A 27,985-nucleotide genomic window follows, 5' to 3' on the forward strand; every position below is an offset into this window, starting at 1 on the left:
ATGTTGGTGTTAGACACGGAGGTAGCTTTTACATTTCGTTGAGAGTGGAAGGCATGTCAGTTGATTCCTGGAGTTGCATCAACTTCATCCCCTTGGAAGCCGACCAGTGGAAAGGGTCGGAAATATTAGAGGAACGGCAAGTAAAACGTAAGTGAAGGAGGCGCCATGGCAACTTGATACACTCATTAAGATGTCTGACAGGTTTCTCTCCGGGGACTATATTCGATGACTTGGGAGAACTAGTCAACAACCAAATCCTACCGTGGATGAAGAATTGCCATGAGCAACAAGAAGATCATAGCCACTGTGGACCTTCGGGTGATTCCAGAATCTTCCCAGCACGACTGATTGACGTCGGAGAAGGTGAGGATGATTTAATCCGACTTATCGAAACGGGCCATAAGTCGGTGACAAATCCGTATTTGATTCTCAGTTACTGCTGGGGCCAGAGTAACGAGAGCGCCAAAACGACCCGAGATAATCTGGAGAGCCGTTTGTGTAGATTCTCCACGACAACGCTACCTAAAACCATAAGGGATGCCATCATATTGACACGAATGATGGGCTTTCGATACCTTTGGGTTGATGCAATGTGCATTATTCAAGCCACGGAGGACGATCCTGGAGACTTCGAACTAGAGGCCATGAGGATGAGGGAATACTATGTCAACGCAGAATGTTGCATAGCAGCGTCTCTTGCGCGCGATAGCTCAGAAGGCTTTCTTACTGAACGACCACTGGGTAGATTTCCTGTCCCACGCATCGCTTCGAAGTTATCATCCAGCATAACGTCGCAATCAGTGCTTTTGAGGGGGGAAGAATTCGAAATGTATCTGAAGAAAGCGCTCTCGGCATCACCGCTAATGGAACGCGGATGGTACCTCCAGGAACTGATGCTTTCTCGGCGTATATTACACTGGACTTTGAATGGTCTTTATCTAGAATGTCAAAGCTCGAATTTCATCGAAGGCGGGCTTCAGAAACTAATCCGATATTCGAACGAGCCCCGACAAGTTCTAGCAGTACCCGATGACGAAATACTCGCCTACACTGGTTGGTATCAGCTAATTGAGGCATATTCCTCGAAGCAACTTTCGTACGAACGCGACCGCCTGTACGCCATCCATGGGATTGCGAGTCTACTAGTTCAACGGTGTGGGGCTGAATATTTTCATGGCGTGTTTCGAAGTAGCATCGCACAAGGACTTGCATGGTCCTATGTGGGTGATGACCTGATGGAAGTCGACAATCTCGACCTGAGGATACGAGCTCCAAAGCATGTCGGGACCCAGTTTCCCACCTGGAGCTGGGCCTCAAATTGCCCGGTCTACTTTCATGAACTCGAAGATGTTGGGCTCGTCCGTGACGACCACCCACAGCGGCCACCACTGTTCCCTGTGCATCCCGGAAATATGTCCTTGACGGAAGGCATTGATTCTAGACTGTACATCAGAGCTCCATTGATTGCGTTCTCTCTGCAAAGAATAAACAATCAACTCATCGTCTCTACTAAGGATCGGCGAGGGAAGAGGATTAATGGCCAAGCTCATGGTAGTTTGGATGCTCAGCGCTCCAATCAAGATGATACACTGTACGACTCATTTCTAACGGGTTTAGACGAAGGCATTGATATACTATGGTTAACCCTAGGCTTGAATGCGGATCACGACGACTGGTACTGGTACATTGGGCTACTAGTGCGGAGACAGGGGGGGACACTTTACCAACGATATGGGCTTTTGAAAATTAATTGGAGTACAGATGATGTTGAGGACCTTTTTAATACAGTTGAGGAAATCATACTAGAATAGGCGAGAGCTGGGCAACGAATTACCTGCAGTATTTAGACTGTCTATGCATCCTTTTCCGATGACGATTATTACGGCTGATGCGGACTGACAGATGACGAGGACAATTGGTAATTTCAACAGGTATTGCCCAGTCCTAAGCCTATCAAGTGCAGACTGACTTTCATCGTGATGCTGCTGGTGACAAAGTTCAGAAGCAGGCGCACGTAGCTCTCAGACATCTATCCTCCATGGCTTCACCCACACTTCCACGTAAGATGGGTATGTATGTAAACCCGTCGGTGGTGCCTCGCAGCCTTCATAGGAAAAGCAAGTGTTTCAACAACAACTTCATCCTGTAATTATTCAAGCCAGCCATGGCTTACGACTATGACCTTTACTAAGACCTATAATCAACCCCCATCCATCACAGAGTCTTCTATCCCAACTTCACTCATGTTGAGTCTTAGGCAGCACCTGGTCCTATCAGCGCTGGATATCACAGGCAACTACAGATCAAGAACATCTTTTCTGGCAAACGTCGTCTTTTAAAAGTGTTGATGATTCTTCTTGGTTGAATTGCAAGCAAAACTTTGCTACAGCACGAACGGAAAGCATCATGCGCCAACAACCTTATTTCTAATGAAAGTGGTACCGAAAGGTGGGAAGCGTGTTTGTGTGCTAATTAACTACAGAGCGATATGAAAGTCTAGTAGATCATATATCTGTCGTAAGTTTAGGGGGGAAAGAGGTCTGGGAGGTGCGGCTCAATGCCTGGGACCATATCGTCGGAGACGATCTCGAGGCTGCAGCACGAGCGGTTCGACAGCAGAAACGCTCCACATAACCTCGCCTTACTCAATTGAGATATGAGATCACAGTAGATTAGCAAAATAATCTTGATAGCAGGAAGGAGAGCTGCTTTGGCAGGAGCCCTGCTATTCGGGCGGACAGTGAATACGTGGGACAGCAGCCACATTGACGACGATGACAATGATGACGATAGCGACGGCAACGACGGCAGCGAAAACTGGATATTCTAACGCCTAAGCTTGACTTTGAACCTTCAGGCTGGACTTGCAGGGTGTTTGCATATCAGAGAGGTCATTTCAAGGTAGGGCCTTCAAGGTATTTATGTGGCATAACACTTTTATTGGTTTCGGAAATTTCATCACTATGATCTCCGACACGCGTACGAGGGACAACAAAATCAACACCAACCTGCCGCAGCAAAGACAACGACCATATCGACTGTTTCCGGAACTGTTTTCGAAGCATGGGCGGTCACATTGATTATCTAGACGACGGTAAAATTGCCCTGGAGCAAAGACGCGAGGTGATGAGGACCTTCCAGCACACTATTCACCATGACAAGGACCTCGAAAGAACGTTGTTCTGGACTCATAATAAGAAGACGGTCACATCCGCGAATTGCTGGGCGGTATTGTTGACCATGGGTTGAAACGAACTCGTCGCATTCCAATCTTCTATGCGCACTGGGGCTGCGAAAGAGAAAGAAGACAGGCTCAGCGCTTTCCTGATGGCTGTCCGCAACGTGGGCGAAGTGATATGGTGGAGTGAGTCTATCGACATCACCGGTCGCACGCTCTTCGCATGACTGACATCTTGCAGTGAGTCAGACGGATAGGTCAACAAGAGAGCTAGATTTGGTGCGCAGCAATTCGCAGAGGGAGGAGGCATGTAGTTTCTATGATTCTGTCATTTTTGATCCCTATGCTAACCTGCTCAAAGGCCCTAAGACGAGACGGTTTCCGATGTGTTCTTACCCACAAGAGTAGCAGCGAGGATTGCCATGTGTTCCCATTCTCCTCCCTTTCGCGACGCTCGGAAATCCAGGCCAACGTCGTCGAACCACTCGGGGCCATTCTAGGCATAGATCTCAAGCACAAACTGATGGAAATCCTGAATCAGAAGGCTTCGGAAGGCGAAAAGACTGCACCTGGTGATTTCGATTTACTGGAATCCCCTGCAAACATGATTACTCTGCGCAGCTCGCTTCGCAAGATGTGGAACAACAGGGTATTTGGCCTCGAGCCTGTTCGCCAACGACATGAATATGTGACTATTCAAGAACCCGTTGCTGACGAAAAACCTGGGATGGGGCCATATGCTGTGAAGCGAGGTTCTGAGGCAGCTAAAGACGAGCCTCCGCATAAAAAGGTCACTGCCAAAGGTGACAAGAGAGGCAAGGAGACCAACTTTGCCAGCAAGAAGAAGCTCATGCATGGGATCGGACTTCGTTTTCATTGGCTCTAGAAAACCAAAATGGGAGGGTTTGACGACAGTCCTCCCACGATGGATGCAGACCCACGCCAGATGTGGAAAGATTGGGATCACGAGAACGAGCTCGACGGCGCAGTCCCATTGAAGAACGGCCACACCTTCACCATCTGGTCCGAGGATCCCCAGAAGGTCCCCAACTGGGAGCTTATCACTTTCCAATGGCTCGTGTTTAGACTGCACTGACTGTCTGGAGCTGCTAACGTCAATCTTTACGCTCCTTGGGAGGAGCAAGAAAAAGACAAGGTCCTAGTTGCCAAATTCATCCAGGCGAGGCGGGAAGCAACAGAGATGGTCGCAGAGAGGCTGGGATTGGATACGGACGAGCTATGGTCGGATCCACGGGGTCCTTACTACTATATACCAGCCGACGACAACGAGAGGTTGTCTGATTGACAGCCTTGACTTTCAGGTACTGATAATGAAGAAGGTACTCACTGGTTACTGTTGCCGCCGAGCTGTGGTACTTCAGCGGAAGGCTACTGGCTGTTTCTAAGGTGCAAATGACGACGGCGACGGCGGCGGCGACTGAGCCGTGGGAGGGGGAATGGATACACATAACAGCAGCGGTAGGATCCATGATAATAGCAATCCATGGTAAAGTGGCAAGTAACGACCGGTAGTACTCCACTCGGGGAGCAAAACGGGGATAGATGCCGAAGAGAATGGCGTAGAATTGAAAGCTGCTGCAAATTGCTACAGAAACTAAGTGTTTTGTTTTACAGCGTATCAAAAGTCAAGTGACGGGTACTGTTCTGTTCAATGGATACATGACTTCCTCTCAATGCTAAACCAGGCTTTGACTGTAACGCCGCTAATCAATCATCTTCGGATTGATGCCACGTTTCCGGAGTCGTTTCCAGCTGCCTAAATCGATCGGATACAATACTAGGCGTTGATGGACTGGAGATGGAGAAATCTATGGACCTATCCGACAAGCCACGGGTTCCTAAAGTCCGTAGAGGCAAAGAAAGATGATAATCGTCCCAGAGAAATCCCCTCAACGTTGGCAAGGTCCTGAAAGGAACAGTCATCAGAACCTTGAATCTAGCTCTCAGATTATCAAGTCTGATAATTTCCTGTAACTTCTGGAGGAATATGCGCAATATGATGGATGAATCTCTTAAGTCAACGTCATATTTGGAAACGTCGTCGACGATGCAGTAAATTCGCGTACTTGCGTCGAATTGCTGTACGACATCCTTGAACAACTGACATAGCACCTCAGTGTCATGCCTCTCAATCCCACGCACATAATTGTGATGGTCCAGAAAGTCCAAATCAAGGCAGTTCTTCTCGACCAGAGCTGTCAAAAGCTGGAAGACCAAGGATCGCAACATGCCAACTGGACCATACCAGCTATCGCTGAGTGGGCTAGTGTGAAGACCACAGTAAAAGTGTGCAACAACAGAGTTTGGCTCCCGTCTAGCTATGGTCAGTCCCAAATTGGCGCACAGGAGTGACATGGGAGAAAGATTATCTCGAGCTGATTCTGGAATGTTTCCGTCGACAAAAATCATGTCTGGATGTCGTGAACTCATCCAGTCGAAGAAACGATCTTGGTGAAGAAGGGAGTGCGCCTGGTCCTGAGCTCGTGATCCAAATTTCGTCGCCGCTGCAAGAACGATATGCAATTCCCTGTTTCTCGCCCGCCACATATCGAGACTCAGAGGGAGGTCTCTTCCAAAATTCTGGTCAATCGAAGGAGCGCAAAGGATTCTGAAGAGGTCCTCAAGGCAGATCACAGCCCTGCTAGATTTTAATCGTAAGTTGGACTGGCTCAATGACCGCTGGAAGGCCTGCTGGATAGCAGGCAATGTAGAGTTTTCGAATTCTGAAGCGTGGTCAGCAAAAGGAAATATTCCTGCCCTAGTGATTCCGTGGCAGCTTACTGTCACTTTCCTCACGAAACATATGGAGGAGGTTGGTGTTAGCCAAGTCCCTATTTTTGCCCAAGTCCTCAAGAATCTGCTGTTGTCTCTGTACCCCTTGAAGTGTTTCAAACTGTTCTTGGTGGATTCTGAACAGCAGGTCCTTGATTTCAGTACTCTGCCATCGAATGAATGTTACCTCTTTCAATGTCTGCCCAGAATCTTTTCCGATCTTTTTCAGTATTGCCATGCGACAATTTTCGACTACTAGAGATAGCATCTTCGCTTTGTCGTTCAAATTTTTGAACGCAATGTTCAAGATCTCTGGGTTTTCCCTTTTCTTTGCCTTGCGAAACACTAGGAACATACGTTAGAATGAACAACCAGGCCTAAAAGAAATGGAAAGAACTTACATTTGTGACTGCGACTCATGTCGTCGACAATAGACGATAGAACTTGTATAGCATCTACTGCTGCTTCATATAAGTCCCCCGCACAACGATAGACTGTAGCATCGGTCTGGAAGTGTATCTCTTTGATGACAGCCTCTTTTATGACATCCCGAACGGTCAGGAAGGCATCAAATATGGCCTTCCTTTTGTCCACGTACTCCCTAGCTCTCTTTGAAATCGTTAGCTATGCGCAATATCGAAGTGGCGTGACTTACACTAAGCAGAACAGCAAATGCGCATTTGACGACACAGAGTCCGTAAGCATCAGGGATTAGGTTTATCCAGGGATCGATGGCATCCGACCTGTTCCCGACGCGAACGACCATTCGGTTGAATATATCGAACGCACCCTGATCCGACTGTGTTGCCCTCGCCTCTTCAGTAGCGATGTCGTTGAAGAGCGCCTCCCATTCCCACTTCGACGGATTCGGCCCCCAAGCAAACCGTCCATCTTGACGTACGTATGTTTGTAGCGCTGGTTGAAGCTTCCTGAGTAGAGCTTAGACGCCGACTTCACAAATGAATGTAAAACGAGAAGACATTGAGAGATACCACCCACTGGAAATGATTTAGTGTCTTAACTTGGCCGCCTTCTGACAATCTCAACCCGCCGAAGGTGTTGTCAATCTTTGGGGCTTCCTCATTTATAAATACCTCCTCGGCTTCCTTGGTCGTGCTTAGCCCATTGCTTGGACGTTCTAAAGCCATGTTCTAATCTCGATTGACATGCTTCAAGTAGACAGAATTCACTGCTCCGCATTAGTCCGGCATCGACGAATTTCAAAATATCCCAGCGCTTTGAAAGAAAAGTTCTTCTCGCAAAAATGAGAGCGGAAGACTAATGGGCACAGTCACGGTATGGTGATGGCATTTACGATCTATACCACTGCCTTCGCTTCTTGGACCATGTCAGAAAGCCCCTTTTTGGGTGGATGGATCGAAGGCAACGCTGCCTGACGGGCTAGCGGCTCAAAGACCCGACATTAAACTCTGCCTCTTTCTAACCCCGCTTTTAAATTTCCATAGCCTGATGTTGTGCGACTGGCAAGATGACTGCGCATGCGCAGCGATACTACATCTGTCCAATAATCGGCACCAACCTTCCACATAATCATGCGAGCCTGCTTTGTTGTCAGGTCATATTGATTATTTGCATTTCGCGGAAGCTCCCTCGTGACTGTGAATCAGCCTATCCAACCAGGGAGCCCCCCACCCCCCCCCCCCCCCCCCCCACCTGCGTCCGGACAGCTAAAGCACTCGCTTGACAAAGTGTAGTGTTATCATCCCCTTTGGTCGTACTAATCATGATCAAGGAATGCCAGTGGAAAACAAGAGGCAATTGGCTACCTGATACCTACTTGCTGTCATGGCGGGAACAACGCAGTCTTGCTTATGCATGAATTTCAAGGCAGAGGTTCCTATCGCTAGCCTGGTGGTTTCCGGTGCACGTTCATGATATTTCTGTGGTACACACTCATGCATGATGTGAAAATGCCCCGTGCTCAAATGATCCTTTTTTGTTGGTGCGTCTTTCCCGTCAGGCTGGAAATACTCTGGAGCAAAAATGCATACTATCAGCTGACTTGCAGATATCTGGTGAGTGCACATGAAAACTTGAAAAAATGTCAATAAGTACATGTCCCAATCCAGGGTAAATGATCAGGTGCCCGAGATCTTCTCCTCGCTGGGGGGCTCTTCGGGGTTCAGTTGGCGCTTACTTTGACCCAGACCTCACATCATTCACTACCCCATTCAGTCGTTTTAGACCGCGGAGGATACAGCACCGAAGCCCATGTCAAAGAATACACGAATACAGATAAACTACGTTCTCGCAAGTGGTTTGATTCATTCCCACTTAGTCTATCAGGCTTACAATACAATGTGGCTAATTTCCTCATTTCAGCGCAAGCTCTCAAACTGAATCATCACACATTGATGCGACATCCGCACCAACTCCCAACTGGGTTCGCCTAAAACAAACACCACATTGTCATTCAAAAGGCCGGCGTATTGCAAGCAACAATAAAACACATGTAGCGCCATCGGAAACAAAAGCCCACCAGCTACAGTTTTAATGAAATGTCAGGGCTAGATGTCGAAGTCGCTGGAGGGGCAGCATTGCCAGAGAAAGGCGTCGGACCGGAGGCCACCGCACAGGAGTACACCGCACAGGAGACCACCGCACAGGAGACCACCGCACCCGGCCCCGTAGCGCCTGAGACCATGGCAAAACCTTATATGCACGACCAAAGTATTCCTCCTGATGCTTGGGGACAGCCCAAAGGAATGGAGGCTGCTGATTGGAAAGAAAGACTTCTCTCCCGCCCTCTGCTTGTCTCCATTGGCGAATTTGATTTTGAAAACTTCAAGAATCGTTGGGGAGAAGATGACCTATATCACATCGTGGAGCTTTTGGTAGGCTCAGACAAGTCTGCCCACCAGGAAAGCGCCGAGGCGTCTATGAGAGCAAATTTTGTTGTGGACGAACGACAAAAATGGATCGACCGCCATGGTTATTCATTGAGACCGAATAGACCAAAACCGGAGACAAGGCTCAGGGTGGCCTCTGGCGAAACCTGGATTCAGCGCATACGGATTCACTCGCCAATCATTCTGCACTATCTGCTGGAAGTGACAGAAGCCCCTCTTTGGAGTGTTGATGTTCCCCGAGTATTTTTCAGACCGTTCAAATGCTTGATCTACTATCATTCACACATGAAGAAAGTGCTTCGGGATCTCCAAGAAAACGTTGCCAACTCTTCAATGTCTTCGTTATCACCGCCGGCAGACGAAGGCTTCAATTGCAAGTCAGCTAGCACCGAGGGAGCCTCGACCCTGTTTAGGGAGACACCCGAAGCAGAAGGGACACATCATCACCTTACCCCCACACCTAACGGTCAACATTCCCTTACTGGACAGATGGCCATCGACCATCTCCAATGCTACGTCAAGTTCATGGATGAAAGAATAATGCCCTTGGAGAATATGTTCAATGATATTGACCATCGAATGGTTCGGTTCGATGATCTCTGGTATCTTTTCAAGATCGGCGATGTTCTGTACCAGCCGCCAGTGAATGGCTTTCCGCCAGACGCTAATGGCAGACAAACAACGACCAAAAGGTACCAAACTGCATTTGTCCTCCATCGAAAGGATAATTACCCAGCGAAGGACGAAAATGAAGAAGATTGCAAGTTCAACCGTCGTCCTATGCACTTGGACTGCTTCTATCTCGATTTTGATGGCGAGTCCTACGGGCCCGTTTGGCACACCATTGTCATTAACTTCTTCCTTGGCCAAAGAGATATCAGAGATTTGACGGGTTACCCTATACGTTTTGCCCCCAATTCGGAAAACATCATTGACAACTTGATTAATCAGGGCAAAACCTTCAGAAGTTTTGTCCGGGAGAAGCACGTTTCTTGCGATGGTTGGACTTTGACTGGCCCTCCCATGGGATCAACGTGGGCTCCGCACGAAGTGAAATTGCCAACTCACATTGAAAGCGACGTCATCATCGATTTCAAAGAAGCTTTGGACCGGCAGCCCCTATGGAGGTCAGAGTTCGAGGCACCTAAGCCAGTTGACATCTCTGAGGATTGGGATGCAGAAGATGATGAGATTCGGCTTCTTCACTGGCCGGACCCAGGAACACCAATGACAAGACCTGGTCCCTTATTCCGACTTACGGAAGCAATCCAAATCGACGATGGTGTAGCTGACCAGATACAAAATACCTGGGTGAAGTCAGATCCGTTTCTCAAAGCTTTCGGCAGCCAGAACACGAAAACACTTGACGGTATCAACGAAGACATCAGCAACCTTCTGCTGCCTCAAAGAGCTTTTGTTTACGTTCTTCGCACAAGATACTTTGCAATGGTAGATGTGCGATCGCTAAAGCACATCCAGGATCAACCTGATATCTTCGACGATCTAAAAATTGAGGAGGAACACAAAGTCATGGTTCAGTCTTTGGTCGCAGATCACTTCGAGAAGAGGAAAGTTCAGCGTCGAAACCCCATGTCTGGTCCTATCAGCCAAGATCTTGTCGGCGGCAAGGGCGCTGGCCTTTGTATTCTGCTTCACGGTGTGCCTGGTGTGGGTAAGACCGCGACCGCCGAAGCGGTCGCCCAAGCGAACAAAAAGCCGTTATTTTCGATGACGTGTGGGGACTTGGGAACGAACGCTCTCTTGGTAGACCGAAGCTTGACAGATCTATTCCGACTGGCCCATCTTTGGGACTGTGTTTTACTACTTGACGAAGCCGACATTTTTCTTGCAAAAAGAGGCAACCACGACCTGGACCGCAATGCTTTGGTGTCCGGTAAGCTCTTTCAGCTCGTTCGTAAACGTCATATGTGCTGATTCTGACGGATCAAAGTTTTCCTCCGAATACTTGAGTACTACAGCGGTATCCTGTTTCTTACTACCAATAGAGTTGGTGCGCTTGACGAAGCGTTCAAATCTCGGATTCATATCAGCCTCTATTATGAGCCGCTGAACAGGCTTCAAACTATCGAGATCTTCAGACTGAACATCAAAAAACTGTCAGCAATTGAGGGACAAAAGCAGGAACTGCAGAACAACACTGGACAAAAAGCTTCGAAGCTCATTATTGACGAAGATCGGATTATGGAGTACGCGATTCATCACTTTGAGAATCATCATAAAACCCCCCATCTTCGTTGGAACGGACGCCAAATTCGGAACGCCTTCCAGATTGCCTCCTCTCTAGCTCACTATCACATTCGGAAGACTTCTCTTAGCGAGGAGCCCAGCGTAGCATCTAGTGAGAGAAGCGCGGTCGTTCTCGACCATAAACAGTTTCAGAGAGTCGCCGTGGCAATCGAACGCTTTGGCAGGTACATGGACTTTACACGGGCCATGACCGACAGAGAAGAGGCGAGGATTGAGGCTATTCGAGCGGACGATGTACGGAATGCAGATTTGTCACCGAGGCCGGCGAGGAGATACTATGAAGATGGCCCTTCATCAGATTCCCCTGATCCCTTTTATAACAGCAGGGGTGGTCCTCCACCGCCGCCTCGGCCCTGGCAAAGCTCGACATCCTCTTGGCAAACTCCCCGGTACATGGATAATTCGTCCTCGGTGAGAGGTATGGAGACACGGGGGTTCTCCATGGACAACACGCAAGTTTATTCTGGAGGGCAGATGAGGCATAGTCAGCAAAGCATGGGAGGAGCCAGCGAGCCCTTCAGCGGACCCTTGGATGCTGGCAATCCGGAGCAGCTCAGAGGACAGCATATGGAACCGCTCCATGGTCAGTCCCAAATACCCTCCTCCATGCGCAACGAATTGTTTGCGAGCCAAGGCTCGCCAATGTACCAGCAGCATCTACGCCAACCGGATTTCGAAGGTGGTCAAGGTAGTAGTCAAGGACGCATTGCGAGTGAGCGAACTGAAAATTGGAGACTAAATTAGTTCCTTGGGAGTACTCACGGTACTGTTGGAATGGTAGTATGTCTTAACTTCAGATGTTTAGTGCAGGTAGATCTGGGGAGCTATGGATGGATGCTCGTATAATATGTGTTTTATCTCAACCCTAGGGCCAAGTTTGATCACCGATGAAGTGGAGGAGGACATATTATAGTTAGTTTCCTAAAGACATTCATTGACTTCTACCATAAACTTTGTCAGGATTTCTTAACACCCTTGAATTTTATTTCCGTAAGAATGACTCGACTTATCCCCACAATCCAACCATGAACTTCGGCCCCATCACATCATCAACCAAGTTCAACCGTCCACTAATGTTCCCCTTCATCTGCAACCTCATATGAGTCCTCCTAGCAGCCCTTTCTGCCTTCTGCAACTGTTTATGCTGCGTCAGCAACAAACTCCTCTGCTCCGCAGCCGGAAGATGAGCAAGGGCCATGCGATCGTTGGCACTCAACCGCGCCAGCTGCGTCTCAAAGACGGCTTCGCGCTTCTCGGCACGCGTGAGCGCCTTGGAACTATTCTTCATCCCGGGCGCGGTAAGCTGCATGCTCGCCTTCGACTCGTCCACGTTCACGCCCTCGGGGAGAAGGTTCTCGCCAGACAAAGATTCGCCGAGCTTTCTGCGAGGACGTGATGGTGCTGGAGCGGAGCGGTGGGACAGCGTCTTTCCGGAGGGTAGGCGTATAGAGCTGCCCTCTTCGATGGCGTCGACGATGGCCTTGCGCGTCTTGCCCTCCTGCTCTGCCTCCTCGTCGGTGGCCAATTTCTCGTAAAAGTCTCTGAATTCGGAGTCTTCGGCGTGAATATCGAAGCGACAGTGGTTCTTTCCCTTCATATGCTGTTGAACCGCGGCAGGTGTGCGGCGTTGCGTCCCACATTGGAGGCATTCGCGGTACCCGAAGACGACGAGGTGCAGGTATCGTACCAGAGTCTCGAGATCGACAATAAGTCTCTCCTTGTCGGGGATGAACATGCCGTGTGACTTGTGCATGTGGGCGATATTCTCCTCAAAGTTTTCCGAGACCGTGTTGCAGAAAAGACACTCCTCAGGGACAAAGTCGGGTTCGGTGTCTGTCTCGACATCGGAGGCGGAGGATGAGGAGTCTTCCGATGACGGTTCCGTGGTGGGGCTATCCGGGGCGGCGGCTACGGCAGCGGCGTGTTGCTCGGCCGTGAGTGGTTCTAGCTCAGCAATGCGACGCTTGAGATTCGTGACGTGCCATTGGCTTTTGGAGTGTGCTCGGCGAGTATCCGGGTTGTCGAACCGGACATCGCATGTGCCGCAGAACGTTGCGGAGAGCTTGAAATGGGATGTGGTTGGTTGCTCCATGGCTGCGGTTGTGTTGGTATTGGTGGTGTTAGTGGTTGTTGCGCCGACCATTAGATGTGTTTGCGATGAACTTGAGACGGGTAAACTGGTGATTTCTGTGAGTAAACTTGATTTCTTGATTTTCTTTGATGATTTAAGCCTGTGTACTATGAAGAACTGGTCTGCTTTATACTTTAATATTTGGAACAGAGCTCATTGCGGAAGATAAAACGCTGAGGCTCAAGGATGGCCGAGACTTCTCGATCCACAGCCACATCTGGACTTCAATTGGCGAATCAGCAATGTGTTACCAAAACATAGCCGAAGCAAACTCATTTCGACATCATCCATCAGTCGACGCCTCGCTGCACGACAAATCCTCTGAGTCAGAATGCGGAACGCGTTTGACGGTGCTGCGTCGGCTCCGATACCGATCACTAACAGGAATTGTCAGATGAAGGCGTCTTCTGTCAGTGCTATTCGATAGGGGGACTGGTAGAGCATGGGATTGGACAAAGGCGCTGAAAATGAGTCACCCACCATCATGTTTTAGGGGGGCCGAGACCTGCCTCTTCGGGACTGGTCTGGGGTACCAATTGAATGAGCCATCATGAGTCGACCCACTGGCGGTCCGGGTGACAGGGGGGCGCAGTCGACCGTGCCAAAGTCAATTGCGGGCTGGCTTTCGGGATGCAGGGTCCATAACGGCGACAAGCCGGAGTGTGTTATTTGCGATAGTCAGCCTGGGAGATGATTCTTGTCCAGTTTTCAATGTGACGCGTTGCGGATTCGACACGATGCTTCACTGGAGGATTGAAAAAAAGTAATGAACTTGGTATCGAATGACTTTTTACCTGCATGTTTCTACTTCCCCTCGCTAATTCTTGAGAACCATAACATGCTCGACCCTCTACCTCTCTCCTCTAGCAACACATGACATGAATCAAATCCGCCGTGGGTCTCGTTATCCGATAGTGTCCCAAAATACTCAACCCGCAACTCCTCTGAATAACATCCCCATCTTTTAGTAGCTGCGTCCGAACATAACCCACTCCTTAGCAAAGTCCTTGCAGTCGGGGTTCAGACACTTGGTCTCGCCGGTGACGAGGCCCTCGGGCTGGTCGAAGGGACGGCAGAGGGACTTCATGCCCATGGTAGGCTGCTTCTTACCCTCAGGAAGGGTGGCGTTCTCAGGGGGCTCGCTGTTGGTCAACTCCTTGATGCGATCCTCACACTTCTCAGCCAGGCAGTGGGGAATGACGACAACGTTCTTGGTGTCCAGGGCAGGGATGACCTTCTCCCAGTCGTTGAGAACGAGACGGTGCTCGTCGAAGGACTTCTTGGCCTTCTGGTACATGTCGGACTGGATGGTCTCGAGGAGCTCAGGGACCTTGGTGGAGAGCTCGGCCAGGGGGATGGTACCCTTCTCACCGGTATCACGGCGAGCAAAGCTGACAACCTGGTTGGCCATGTCCTTGGGACCGAACTCGAGACGGAGAGGGACACCGCGCAGCTCCCAGTCGTTGAACTTCCAGGCGGGAGTGTAGCCCTCCCTCAAGTCAGACTCGGCGCGGAGGCCGGCCTTGCGCAGCTCGTTGCGGAGGTCGTCGGTCTTGCCCTCGAGCTTCTCACGGTCCTCGGGGGTGGTCTTGGCAGTGATACCGACGGCGATGAGGATGACCTGGGTCTTGGCGATGCGAGGGGGGAGGACGAGACCCTTGTCGTCACCGTGGATCATGACCATGACACCAATGACACGGGTAGACAGACCCCAAGAGTTCTGCCAGACGTGGATCTTCTCGCCCTTCTTCTCGGGGTTCTCGACGGTGATGTCGAACATCTTGGAGAAGTTCTGACCCAAGCAGTGAGAGGTGGCACCCTGGATACCACGGCCGTTGGACGGGATGTAACCCTCGACAGTGGTAGTGTAGTAACCACCGGCAAACTTCTCCTTCTCGGTCTTGGTGCCGCGAACGACGGGGACGGCGAGAAGCTCCTCGTAGACACCAGCGTAGAGCTCAAGAATCTCGCGGACCTCAACACCGGCAAGCTCCTCGGTAAGGTGGGCGGTGTGGCCCTCCTGCCACAGGAACTCTCTTGTGCGGAGGAAAGGGGTAGTCTGCTTGGCCTCCCATCGGACGACGGAGTTCCACTGGTTCAGGCGGAAGGGAAGGTCGCGATGGCTGCGAATCCACTTGGAGTAGTAAGGGTACATGACAGCCTCAGAGGTGGGACGAACCGCAACGGGGACCTCGAGGTCCTTGTCACCGCTAAAAGGGTTGTTAGTGGGGGCAGAGGCGATTTCGGAGGGAGAGGTTGACTTACGCCTTGGTGACCCAGGCCAATTCAGGGGCGAAACCCTCAACGTGGTCCTTCTCCTTCTCGAGAGACTTGGAGGAGAGGAAGATGGGGAAGCTGGTCTCGTCGACGCCCATGGCCTCAATGCGCTCGGAAAACCACTTGCGGATGACACCCCAGATGTACATGGAGGCCGGGCGCAGAATGAAGAAGCCAGCAATCTCGTTGTAGTACTCAACCATCTCGGCCTTGAGAACGACCTCCTGGTACCACATGGAGAAGTCCTCATTCTTCTTGACCGTGATGCCAATGATGTCGTCCGTCTTCTTCTTGCCGCCGACAACGGGAAGGGCGGCTTGCTTGGCAGCCTTCGCAGCCTTCTCGGCCGCCATCTTGGCCTGCTTCTCGGCCTTCTTCAAGGCGCTCTTGGATTGCTCGGGGGCAGCAGCGTCGGCCATGTTTGCGATAGTGACTGCGAATCGCAGGTTCGTCTCGGGGAGGGTATCGGCTTATAGAATTGGCGGCGTGGTGCCCGGGTCGGCCTGAGTCACTCGAGATTTTGGGCAGAGATGGCGGTGCGATACAGCGGAAAATCTGCCCCGCACTAAAATGTGAGTCGTGTGTCGAGCTGTTGGGCGCGAGGGAGGTGAGGGGTCAATTGGCAGCCACAGGGGACCAGACCGGGGGCCCGAGCGCTTATCAGAGGTGGGCTCAGCTACTGTGAAGGTGGGGAAGCTGCACTGTATCGACAGTACTGAAATGGCAGTAGTGCAGTGCTTGTCTCCAAATGCAGCACAGTCCTTATCGACACCGCACCGCACCAGCCACAGCTCCCCGGTTCCTGGAACAACTCGGGTCCGAAAAAAAGTTGCGTCGAGGGGACAAGGCAGGCACAGCGCAGAAGCTTCTATTGCTGTCCAGGCCACACCGACGAGCTACCCAAAATCCACCCTCCACCACCTCCCTATCCCGCGATTCACCATTATTGCAGGCAGTGAGGACCCAAAATGGCGTCCATGTTCGAGCAGTCAGGGAGCGGCACCCTCTTCCTCGGTGGCCAGAAGATTTCCGGTGCCGACATCAGAGACCAGAACGGTATGTCGCCGCTGTTGTTGCTTCGCTTGCTGCGACCCCCGGCTACAGCTTCATCCATGCTGACAAAACAAACTCCCAGTCCTCGCGACCCAAGCTATCGCAAATGTTGTCAAGAGCTCGTTCGGCCCGAGCGGCCTTGACAAGATGATGGTCGACGATATTGGTGTACGTTCGGCGGCCCCCTCCCCCCCTGGACCCCGCTTAACCCCGGCGTAGGATGTCACGGTCACGAACGACGGCGCTACTATCCTCAGCTTGTTGGACGTCGAGCACCCCGCTGGCAAGATCTTGGTCGACCTGGCACAACAACAAGACAAGGAGGTCGGCGATGGCACCACGTCCGTCGTCCTCATCGCCGCCGAGCTGCTGCGCAGAGGTAACGAGCTTATGAAGAACCGCATACACCCCACTACCATCATCACCGGCTACCGACTTGCCCTCCGCGAGGCCGTCAAGTACATGAACGAGAACATCAGCATCAAGGTCGAGAACCTCGGTCGCGAATCCCTCATCAACATTGCCAAGACCTCCATGTCCAGCAAGATCATCGGTGCCGACTCCGAGTTCTTCGCCAACATGGTTGTCGATGGCATGCTCGCCGTCAAGACCACGAACAACCGCAACGAGACGAAATACCCCGTTAAGGCTGTCAACATCCTGAAGGCACACGGAAAGGGCTCGCTGGAGTCTGTTCTGGTCAAGGGCTACGCTCTTAACTGCACAGTCGCTTCCCAGGCCATGCCTACAAGAATAACGGACGCCAAGATTGCCGTGTTGGATATGAACCTGCAAAAGGAGCGTATGAAGTTGGGTGTTCAGATTACCGTCGATGACCCGACACAACTGGAGCAGATCCGCGCGAGAGAGTCTGGCATGATCCTGGAGAGGGTAGACATGATCCTGAAGGCTGGCGCCAACGTTATCCTTACTACCAAGGGTATCGACGACATGGTTCTGAAGACTTTCGTTGAGAGGGGCGCTATGGGTGTTCGCAGATGCAAGAAGGAGGACCTCCGCAGAATTGCCAAGGCTACCGGCGCTACCCTTCTCAGCACACTGTCCGACCTTAACGGCGACGAGAAGTTCGACCCCGCGTACCTTGGACACGCGGAGGAGGTTGTCCAGGAGCGCATCTCAGACGACGAGTGCATCCTCGTTAAGGGCACCAAGACCCACTCCTCAGCATCCATCATCCTCCGCGGTCCCAACGACTTCACCCTGGACGAGATGGAGCGCTCCATCCACGACTCCCTCAACGCCGTCAAGAGAACGCTCGAGAGTGGCAGCATCGTGCCCGGTGGCGGTGCCGTCGAGACTGCTCTGCACATCTACCTCGAGGAGTTTGCCGGTACCGTCGGTTCCCGCGAGCAATTGGCCATCGGCGAGTTTGCCCAATCCCTGCTCGTCATCCCCAAGACCCTGGCTGTCAACGCGGCCAAGGACGCCTCAGAGCTCGTCGCTCAGCTGCGTTCTCGGCACGCGCTCTCGCAGCGCATCCAGGAGGGCGAGGGCAACGATGACGAGAAGATTGTCGCCCGCAAGAAGGCGTACAAGAACTACGGTCTCGACCTGACGAAGGGCAAGGTTATTGACGAGGTCAAGGCTGGTATTTTGGAGCCCAGCATCAGCAAGATCCGGCAACTCAAGAGTGCCGTGGAGGCTTGCATCAGCATCATGCGTATCGATACCCTGATCAAGCTGGATCCCGAGCAGAGGGCGGAGGATGACGGCCACGGTCACTAATGCGGCGGCGTATATGTGAAAATAAAACAATCAAAAATGGGCCACGTGGGAAGTGATCAAGGTTAGACGGTTCATAGATCATTTGTTAATGATACCTTGCCATGCCAATTTGGACGCTTGTCCTGTACTCCGAATTCCGTTCCGTGTAATGGATTCCCCACAACCGTGATATGCATGTTCCGTGTATGATGATTCGTCGTCTAGCACCAACCAAACTTCTCGTTCAGCACCCACTCCACATCCCCATCGCCGTAAAACATCAGGCTCGCAATGCTATCAGTCTCTCTTTCAACAAACTCGTGGGGGATGCCCGCCTTTTCAATCAGCCCTCTCACTCTGGAGTCGGGGTTCCACAGCTCAATGTTGTTCGACTTCCACTCGGCCGCCTCCGCTCTCGCCAGCGTCAAGAGCTCGTGAATAGCGTCTTGGACATACTCATCGCTGCTGTTTTCGTTCTCCATAACCAACCTCAAGATATGCATGGTGTTGCCTTCAGGCTTCTTCAATCCACCATAGTATCCCCTCGTCCACACCGCCCACACCCTCTCCCCGCGCTCCCCGACAACAGCTCCCCTAACCGTCGGTGTCTTTCCAAAAATGTGCTTGGTCATGAAGTCCTCGCGCATCAGGTGCCACAAGATAGCATCAATATCCGGCAGCAACGACACCCGCGTCTTGCTCCCCTTGGACTCTTTCGACAGCCTCGCCCGCAGCAACTTCTCGTCGACGTGGCTCAGCTCCGCCAGCTCGTGGTATCCCACCGGCTTCGCCTTGCTGCCCTCCTTCTGCCCCTCGGCCCTGGGCTGCGGCGGGAACGACAGGTGCGCGCTCTCGTACGGGTGCCAGCCCTGCTTCGCGTAGAACTTCTTGCCAATGTCGGAGAAGAGCACGGAGAAGGCGACCTCGCCGTCCCGGATGTCGCCCCACTGCTCGCCCTTGGCCATGCGGGCGCCCTGCCAGCCGCCGAGGCGCGGGCCGAGCAGGCTCATCATGGTGGAGGCGTAGCCCTTGCCGCGGTGCTCGGGCTCGGTGAAGACGGAGGCGATGCCGTGGGCGACGGCCTCGGCGACGGAGCCGTCGGGCTTCGCGGCGAGGGCGCGCTTGCGGATGCTCTCGCACGAGGAGAGGATGGGGCGGGCGTCGGGCGGCAGCGAGGGGTCGGTCAGGATCCACTGGGTGATGCCGCCGTTGCGGCTCATGGGCACGGTGGTGAGGTACTCCTCGCGGCGGAGGTACTCGTCCAGCTCGAGGGCGGCGCCCCATTTCTGGTGCGTCGAGGTCCAGACGCGGAGCCTCTCGGCGTGCGTGGGCGTGGTGAGGATGAGGTCGGCCTCCTGCGTCGAGCCCATGGTGCCTATCTTTCTGCGCGGGGTCTGCTGAGTTTGGTATTGCTGTTTCTTGCCAATTGGGTCCCGCTGTTGGTCAGCTGCTTTGACGGGAGAGTTGGAATGTGGGAGAGACAGAGTCACGGCATCGTAGAGGCACCAGAGGTGGGTGGGAAGGACAAAGCACAGTCCTTATCAAGACATTTGGGGACCTTTCTTTCGGGGAGAGGTGCCCCACCAAAGACGATCGCGGCGATGGCGGGGAAGACCCAGCGAAACCCCAGGATTGAGACAGGCCCAATTCAAGCCTCTACCTGGCATAAGGTCCAGGCGGCCTTGCAAGGGAGGGACCACGGGGTGGAGGCGGCCCCAGCGATACGGGACGGCGCAATGTAGCACGTTTTGGGAGGAGGAGGAGGGACATCGCAGGGCCCAGCGCAGCGCCAGCTCGGATTCGAGACACAAAGAAACGTGGATTCGGGAGAGACGAGTATGGTAAAGGTACACTAACACGCCCGTCTCACCAGCCTGGAGGAAGGGTCAAGGTCAGCAGGCCCACACGAACGTGATGAAGGCAAGCCAAGCGGGTGCTCGTCTTACGTCACGGGACGAGGCTAGCGGTGAAGTAAGGAAGTCTGGCTTCGAGAAGTGATACTGTTTGGTTGTGGTACATACATACAGTATGTGTATTGCGTGTGTTGTGTAGGTGCAGTAGGCAAGGTACTTTTCTTCATCTGAAGGTCCCATGTTGCTTGCCTGTTTCGAAGAGTGCAGTGCCTTGGAACTCTAGGCCTGTTTTTTTAGGTAATTATTTGGCAACTGGGTCCCCCTCTATCTTATCCTGCCTGCCGCTACGGTGCGGAAGGGAGCGTAGGGAGCAACTGAGCAAGGGAACGCACTCGCAATGAGGCAGGTCACGCCGGGCGGTGCGCCGCGGGACCACACCCGAGCCGGCGGAAGCCGATGATAGGCGGGGCGCCGCGGGGCCGGTTTGACGCGGGCGCAGCGGGGTGGAGCCTCCCTCACACACAGCTGCCTCGTACGTCTAGTCACTGTCACTGCAAGTACTTTTGTATCTTTGTATCTTTGTAGACCTGGTAGAGTAAGAGTGGGAGACACGGTTCGTGACCGGGCTGGAGCGAGGGATGCCCTGGTCTGCGTTAGTCGGCTGACTTGGCTGAACTTCCGGACGAGACGTAAACGTCGGGGCGCCTGTGTGATCTTGTCTTGGCTGTTGGCTCTGCGGGTGGTGGTGTTGTCGATGGTGTTCATGCGCCGCCCGCAGTAAGGGTCCGGCATCCTTCCAGGTAACGGACTAGTTGGTTAGCTAAGATTGTGCGTGTCTCTCTCTGTCCGTGGAAGATGTGTCGACTACCCCTTCTTTTCCGCTATGCAACTGCGTTATCAACTCCAAGTGAACCAGCCACCGCTAGTTCTTCCATGGCCAGAATCCCACCTTATCTGCTGCATGTCACCAGGAAATCAAACTCTATCAAACAGAAACGTCCCTCCACCTTCCATTCCCGTAGCACCCCTGTCCCGCAAAACCCCAACAACCGCACCGTGACCCCTCGCAGCCGCGCCCTGCAACGCCGTCTGCCCACCACCACCACCACCACCAACACCAGCCCATCCGCCAGATCCAGCGTCGATCTCGGCCCCGGCATCCAGCAACATCTCGCACACGCGAACGCGACCCCCCTCTGCCGCCGCATGCAGAGCCCTCCCGCCCTTGAACCTGCTCCCCTCGGCATTCACATCCGCCCCGGCGCCCAGCAGCGTCGCGACCATCCCCTCGTCTCCGTGAAACGCCGCCACCTGCAGCGCCGTGAAGCCCTTATGCCGGCACGCCGGCGCGTTCACATCCGCCCCGTGATCCATCAGTAGTGTCCTAACTATACCCGCAAACCCGTGCGCCGCGGCGGCCTGCAGCGCCGTCCGTCCCGCCGTCTTGGCCGGCGCCGCGTTCACGTCCGCCCCGTGATCCAGCAGCAGCACAACCACGTCACCCAGTCCCGCGGAGCACGCAGACTGCAGCGCTGTCGCGCCGCAGTACCTCGTCGCCGGCGCGTTCACGTCGGCCCCCTTGTCGAGGAGCATTCTGACGATGGAAATGTCCGGCTGCCCGCTCGCAATCTGCAGTGCGTTGCGCGCGTCGTTATTGCCGGGGGCAGCGTCGACGTCCGCACCGGCGGCCAGGAGCGCCGATACCACATCGGCGTGCGATCCCAAGCAGGCCGCCTGGAGCGCGGTGCGGCCGTAGTACCCTTGCGGCGGGGCGTTGATGTCGGCGCCGGCTGCAAGGGCTGTCTGTACCGCGGTGAGGTCCCCGTCGCGGGAGGCCTTTTGGAGAGGCGTCCAGCAATCATCCTCGTCTGGCTGTATATCTTCTGAGGGGTCCTCCTCTGTGATGCCTTGCATGTTCAAGGTATGAAGTAGACAGGGAGCTGCCGCGAAGAAGGTGAGAACGAGGGGTGGGATTTAATGTACTCCGGCCTTGCATGGGTGACGGAAATGCGGCACAGTCGACATCTCGTATCAAAAGTTCCTCCGATTATTGGACAAAGTGCGAGGTGTTGACCTTGATGCAATATTTATTATTCTGTGAAGCTACGCCCTTTGATGCACATTATGACGACTGACGCCCTAATCTTCAGTCTCCTTCTTCTTCTTGGACTCGCTCTTCTTTTCCGGCTCTCCCTTCTTTGGCTCATTTTTGGAGCCGGCCTCATTCTCATAATCACCACCCTGCTTCTCATACTCTTTGGCAAGCTTGGATGCCTGGGTAATTGTTAGTCCTTAGCCCATGTTCATATTACGACTTGCAGACTGACCTTCCATGCTGACCATTGTCCCTCGCCGCCGCCAGACTTGTTAGGCTCCTGCTTAATTTCTATAATCAAAATGTCAGTTTAGTGCTCTCAAATGCCGTGGCTCCTCATCACTCTCACCTTCCTTGATCTCCTCCCTCAGCTCAGGATCAGTGGGCTTTCCTTTTGACGAAGGCATCCTGTTGGCAGTGTACGTTGAAAAGTTGCTTGTGCGGTTGGTGATTCGATGGGTCAAAAATAACAATTGAGACCGAGCTTGCTGTTGCTTGAAACTTCGCGTCATCTTCACAAGAGACGAACTGGCCATTTTTGAACTCAACAACAGGTGTTAACAAAGCGCTGCATCATAGCTCTAAAACAAGTTAACAGACCAGACGATGACGCTCAATGACGCCTACATCGCCAGCCACTCCCGCTGCCATGGAACCGCTAACGGACCGGTAAGACCCACTTCCAGGTCCGTGCCGTCCCGGCCGCTCGGTGCGGGAGCCCACGCTCGCGGTGCCTTCACAGGCCATCAAGGTTCCTCTCACAGCAGCCGTGTCAGTCTAAATTGCAAAACTTTTGTATTCCTTCCGTGATCTTCTATCTAGACGTCTAAGCATAAAGACCTTCTCTGGGTCCGTGTCATGTCATCATGATCCCACGCCATCTCTCCATCATGACACCGGAGATGATCCCAACTAGTGAATCGTAACCGGCTCAAACTCGACTCCCTCTTCGACCGCCTCGCCATCCATGATACCGTGCACGTACGCCGTACCCACGATACGTCTCAGCCCCTCCCGCTCAGCGCTCTTCCTCAGCACAAACGGCGCGTTGCACCCCTTCATAACCCAAACCTCGTCACCAGCCTCACATCCATCAGGCACCATAGCAACGTACTTCTCACCCTTGGCCAGCACCAGATCCAGCGCGGAGCGCGTCGTGAAGACGCGGTTGATGAGGATCTGCGCCGCCGCCACGAGCGCCTCGTTGGCCTCCTCCGCCGAGCGCCCCGCCAGCTCGATCTCGCGGCGCAGCACGTCGCGCTCCGCCCGCTCGGGGTCGAGGTCGTCCTCCTCGACGGCCGTGCAGAAGCGGTACGCCAGCTTCAGCGTCGCCATCGGGACCTCCTCCTCCTCCGCCTCGGCGCGGAAGAAGGTCAGCGTCCGCAGCACGGCCTCCAGCCCGGACTCGCCCGTGGAGTATGTCGCCTTCTCGAAGCCCGGGATCTTCTCGAGGATCTTGGACAGCGTGAGGATGTCCTTCTTGACCCAGATGGAGGGCCGGTCGGCGTGCAGGTGCGCCGCGCGGGGGACGCCGCTCATCTGGGCGATGGTGTCGACCTTGACGCCCTTGAGTAGGAGGACGTCCTCGTCGTCGTTGGGGTCGAAGCCGAAGTCGAAGTCGGTCTCGCCCGCGGCCTCGGACTCGGCGGCGTCGGCGACGGTCATGCGGTGCCAGGGGCGGCGGAAGTCGGGCAGCCACGAGGGGAACTTGTTGGCCCTGCCGTTGAGGTGCTCCGCGATGCCGGCGTGGTCGAGGAGCTCCTCGCTGAAGGGCTCGTGGAACAGGGTGCGGCCGAAGCGGAGGGCGGTCTCTTCGAACTTCTCCGAGTAATCGGGGCGGAACTCTTCTCTGTCGCCGTCAGCGGCCAGGCCGAGGAGGGCGAAGTAGTAATCGCGCGGGTCAGCGGCCTCGACCTCGCGGAAGGAGAGAAGCAGGCTAAGGAGCTCGGTGGAGCGCTTCGGGTCCTCGTCCTCGTCTTCAGACTCCCACTCTTCCTCGCTGCCTTCAGCGGCTTCTTTTCCGTGGTCATGTCCGTCGTGATCGTGCTCATGCTCGTCATCTCCACCGCAGCAACCGTCTCCGTGCTCATGATCATGCTCATCGTCATCGCCACAGCATCCATCTTCCTGGGCATTTCCCCTCATGGCACCAAGCTGGTAGAACCGCAGTCTCTGTGCCATGTTGGCCATCAAATCCGCCGCGCTCTCCACCTCCTCGCCCTTCTCGTCAATCAGCGGCCAAGGCGGGCTCTCGGGCTCCTCCAGCGCAATCGTAGCAGGCCAAAGCTGCGCCCAGTTCACCGTCTTCTCTCCGCAAATCATCAACACATCCCTCGCCAGGATGAACTCCTGGACGATCCACACCCTCTTAAACCACGCCCGGTTCCAGAACCGCGACACAGCCAGCCAGCGCTTGTCGCCCTCAGCCGGCAGCTCCGCCTCCGCGCCGGTCGGCGCATCAGGAACGGGCTTGCCGAGCGAATCCTCCAGAAACGCGCGGGCGCCGGCGTTGAGCTCGTTGGGGATGCAGACGCGCCAGTACCTCTCAATCAAGTCCATCGCATCGCTGCTGCCGTCGGCCTCCTCGCCGAGGTACGCCAGGGTGCGCCGCGCGCTGACGTAGACGTCATGCATGAGCATGACCTGCGCCTGCTTCTCGTCCGCGTTGGCCTGGTTGGTGCACAGCGCATCGACCCAGAGCTGGCGCGGGCGGTCTTGTAGGCGCACGCGCTTCAGGCAGGTGAAGAGGTTCTCTGTGATGGACACCTCGGTGGATGAGATGGTGATGCTGCGCGGGGTGTCGTTGGAGCCCCAGACGTAAGAAACAGCCTCGTAGGAGTCAGCCGACTCGGGTAGTTCACCATCGTGCTTGGAGGCCTCGTCGATGTAAGGGTCGATCGGACGGACGATAAGCTCACCCTTGAGGGGTTCGTCGAATTTTCCGGGCGCGAGCGAGAGGATTCTGAAATCCCGCTCGCCGAGGGCCGTGTAGTCTAATCCAGCCATGGCGAGAAAAAAGTCGAAGAATCACTCAGCTAAAGATTTGCTGGGAGTAATTTTCGATTTTTTGGTGGATGTGAAGGGTGACTGAGTAAGGTGAAAAATTCAGCGTTTGGTTTTGGAGATGTGGAGTGAAGTTGGAGATGAGATCCAGGAAAACGCTGCATGAAGATTCCCACAGCGGGTGAAATGATTTTCATTGGCGGCAAGCGCTAAGCAAATGTAAACAAGCCACGACCTGGTGGACTGGAAAAAGTGTGTGTAGACATGTTTCTCATCATGATTGGAATTTTATTTCCAAGTCGATATTACACTTTGCCTTTTGGTGGTGGTTTTGTCGATTATCGGCGGTTTTAAAAGCATCGACAAAATTCAATTTCCATGGTAAATCAATCAGTCTCAATACAAAGCACAATGCAAATCATCGTCATATTCATCAGAAATATCTGAGATGGAATTCTTTTCATTCACATGGCCCTCTCAGTTCCTCTCATCGTACATCTAGTCCAAACTCCGACAAAGGAAACTCGTCATCATACATAAACAGCCTCTACAGACCGAGAGCCGTGTTAAAGGCATCAGCAGCCGCCTGGCCCTGCAATCCCTGGGCGTCAGCCTGTCCCTGCTCACATGCTGCAACAGCGTCGTCGGAAGCCTGGCACCTCGACGACAGCTGTCCGCAGATGAAGCTGCTGATGATGTTGATGTTGAGCGCCGAGCCGTGCTCAAAGTCGCCCGCGGGGCCGAAGGACGCCTCCTTGCGCCCGTCGAGGCCGGCGGCGAACTCGATGCTGGGGTCCTGGCACTCGCCAAAGTCGAGGTTCTGGCGGGTCTTGATGGCGTTGCTGGCGATGCGCATCTTGCGGCCCTCGGAGCCGACGCTGGAGGAGCGGCGGAGCTTCTTGAGGGAGGCCGCGGCCAGGCAGTCGTCCTCCTGCGCGTCGCAGTCGGCAACGGTGATGTCCTCGGAGCCGGAGTTCGCGGCGTCAGCGCAGGCGTTGTGTTGCACGGCGCAGGAGCGCTGGAGGGCGGCGCCGGCATTGACGAAGGTGGCGCCGTTGACGGAGAAGGGCTTGTCAGAGGCGGCGTCGGAGGTGACCGGGGGAGGGGGGCCGCCGAGGTCGCCGGTGAAGGTCTGCACGTCGGTTCCGGTGGCAGCATCATTGCCTCCGTTGTTGGCGTTGCCAGCGTTTCCGTTGTTAGCGTTTCCATTGTTGTTCTGGTTGCCGTTCTGGTTGTTCTGGTTGTTGCCGTTCTGGTTCTGGTTACCATTCTGGTTGTTCTGGTTGCCGTTGTTGCCAGTGTTGTCATCGGCAGTATCATCAGCGGCGTCATCAGCAACGTCATCGGCAGCATCATCGGCATTGCCGTTGTTTGCGTTGTTGTTCTGGTTTCCGTTCTGGTTGTTGTTGGCGTTGCCGTTGCCGTTGCCCGTAGCTTCAGCAGCATCGTCGGCGTTGTTGTTCTGGTTGTTACCGTTGGCGTTGTTGTTCTGGTTACCATTGGCGTTCGCATTGCCGCCGTTTCCAGCGGACTGGACAGCATCAGCGGTCTCGTTGGCAGCGGCAGCATTGCCGTTGGCGTTGGCGTTGTTCTTGTTGCCGCGGCGGAACTTATCAGCAACAGCCGTAGCATTGGCAGCGGCTCCCGCATCAGCGGCAGCGTCCTTGTTCTTGTTGCCGCGACGGACCTTGTCAGCAACGGCGGTGGCGTTAGCAGAAGCGTCGGCGCCGGCAGCGGCGTCTTGGTTCTTCTTTCCACGGCGGTTCGGGAGAGTCGCACGGCGGAGTCTGAGTTTGGTGACGGCGGTAGAGTTGCTGGCTGCAAGGTATTGGCATTAGTCACGATGTAAGAAGGTATGGTTCTGGAACTGAAGGAATCTTACCCGTTCCGTCGGCACCGTCAACGGCAGCCTGGATCTCCTCGGCGGTGGCATCTTGGACGAGGAGGTTCTGGGAGAAGATACATCCCTCAGCATCATCGGCGTCGTCGCAAGTGTTGCCCGCACCAGTGTTGTCGTTCGGCTACAGTCTCATCAGCATCGTCGCCAGTTCACTCTAGCAGCATACACTCACGTCACCAGGCTCGAAAGTGCCCGAGTCAAGCGCCAGCATGGGGTCAGCCCCAACAGCAGCAAGCTGCCTCGCCAGCTCCAGCGTAATCTCCTTGTTCGTCGCGGCAGCACCCTCCGAAGCAGGGTCCTGGTGCTGTGTAAGAGCAGCAATCTCGGGGTTCTGCGCCGTCTCGTCGCACAGCACGCTCTTCAGGCCGACGGAGCCCGTGTTGCGCTCCACGGCGCGGAAGACGAGCGCGCTCGCCATGCCGTCGACGTCGTTGGCCGCCTTGGCGGCGGTGAAGGCCGAGTCGGCGGTGGCCTGGTGCAGACAATCGAGGTTGGTGACGTCGCCGGCGCCGGCCTCCGCGGCGGCGTTGCCCAGCAGGCCGAAGACGGCGTCCTGGATGTTCAGGGGGTTGTCCTGCTTCAGGAGCGCGTTGACGGCGCGGAGGTACTTTTCGTGGGAGTGCTCCTGGGGCACCTCGGCAGCGGCGAGGCCGAAGAGGGCCGAGAGGGCGATGGAGTTTTGGAACTTCATCTTATGTTCGTTCGGGGAAAAGAAATGTGGTAAAGTACAAGGTGAAAGAAGGGCCGGCCTAGTGATCTCGGAGAGAAGGACGAGAATCTAAAGAATGGAAGAGTAAAGAATACAAACAAAGTTCCCAGAACTGAACGAAAGAGAAGGA

The 27,985-nt window shown here is 54.1% G+C and overlaps 8 protein-coding genes across 8 annotated transcripts; 1 reads left to right on the plus strand and 7 right to left on the minus strand.

Annotated features, from left to right (window-relative positions):
* Positions 1–12,115: 12,115 nt before the first annotated feature.
* COL26b_006683 (uncharacterized protein) lies at positions 12,116–13,201 on the minus strand (the record flags this gene model as incomplete). The annotated part of the gene is made up of 1 exon (XM_053179495.1): positions 12,116–13,201. The coding sequence occupies one exon, from the start codon at positions 13,199–13,201 to the stop codon at positions 12,116–12,118; it is 1,086 nt and encodes a 361-aa protein (XP_053036606.1).
* Positions 13,202–14,204: 1,003 nt separating this feature from the next.
* COL26b_006684 (uncharacterized protein) lies at positions 14,205–15,936 on the minus strand (the record flags this gene model as incomplete). The annotated part of the gene is made up of 2 exons (XM_053179496.1): positions 14,205–15,450; positions 15,506–15,936. The coding sequence occupies 2 exons, from the start codon at positions 15,934–15,936 to the stop codon at positions 14,205–14,207; spliced, it is 1,677 nt and encodes a 558-aa protein (XP_053036607.1).
* Positions 15,937–16,485: 549 nt separating this feature from the next.
* Positions 16,486–18,316, plus strand: CCT1 (T-complex protein 1 subunit alpha; the record flags this gene model as incomplete). The annotated part of the gene is made up of 3 exons (XM_053179497.1): positions 16,486–16,573; positions 16,653–16,738; positions 16,790–18,316. 3 exons carry the CDS (start codon positions 16,486–16,488, stop codon positions 18,314–18,316), a joined length of 1,701 nt encoding a protein of 566 aa, XP_053036608.1.
* Positions 18,317–18,516: 200 nt separating this feature from the next.
* Positions 18,517–19,665, minus strand: COL26b_006686 (uncharacterized protein; the record flags this gene model as incomplete). The annotated part of the gene is made up of 1 exon (XM_053179498.1): positions 18,517–19,665. One exon carries the CDS (start codon positions 19,663–19,665, stop codon positions 18,517–18,519), a length of 1,149 nt encoding a protein of 382 aa, XP_053036609.1.
* Positions 19,666–21,123: 1,458 nt separating this feature from the next.
* COL26b_006687 (uncharacterized protein) lies at positions 21,124–22,062 on the minus strand (the record flags this gene model as incomplete). Its single annotated transcript, XM_053179499.1, has 1 exon — positions 21,124–22,062. One exon carries the CDS (start codon positions 22,060–22,062, stop codon positions 21,124–21,126), a length of 939 nt encoding a protein of 312 aa, XP_053036610.1.
* Positions 22,063–22,287: 225 nt separating this feature from the next.
* On the minus strand, positions 22,288–22,650 carry COL26b_006688 (uncharacterized protein; the record flags this gene model as incomplete). The annotated part of the gene is made up of 3 exons (XM_053179500.1): positions 22,288–22,422; positions 22,476–22,534; positions 22,593–22,650. 3 exons carry the CDS (start codon positions 22,648–22,650, stop codon positions 22,288–22,290), a joined length of 252 nt encoding a protein of 83 aa, XP_053036611.1.
* A 505-nt stretch (positions 22,651–23,155) lies between these two features.
* COL26b_006689 (uncharacterized protein) lies at positions 23,156–25,249 on the minus strand (the record flags this gene model as incomplete). The annotated part of the gene is made up of 1 exon (XM_053179501.1): positions 23,156–25,249. The coding sequence occupies one exon, from the start codon at positions 25,247–25,249 to the stop codon at positions 23,156–23,158; it is 2,094 nt and encodes a 697-aa protein (XP_053036612.1).
* A 544-nt stretch (positions 25,250–25,793) lies between these two features.
* Positions 25,794–27,837, minus strand: COL26b_006690 (uncharacterized protein; the record flags this gene model as incomplete). Its single annotated transcript, XM_053179502.1, has 3 exons — positions 25,794–27,064; positions 27,129–27,267; positions 27,319–27,837. 3 exons carry the CDS (start codon positions 27,835–27,837, stop codon positions 25,794–25,796), a joined length of 1,929 nt encoding a protein of 642 aa, XP_053036613.1.
* Positions 27,838–27,985: the final 148 nt, after the last annotated feature.

Source organism: Colletotrichum chrysophilum (assembly GCF_026319265.1).
Source record: "Colletotrichum chrysophilum strain AFK26 chromosome Unknown scaffold_50, whole genome shotgun sequence".
NCBI classification, from domain to species: Eukaryota; Fungi; Ascomycota; class Sordariomycetes; order Glomerellales; family Glomerellaceae; genus Colletotrichum; species Colletotrichum chrysophilum.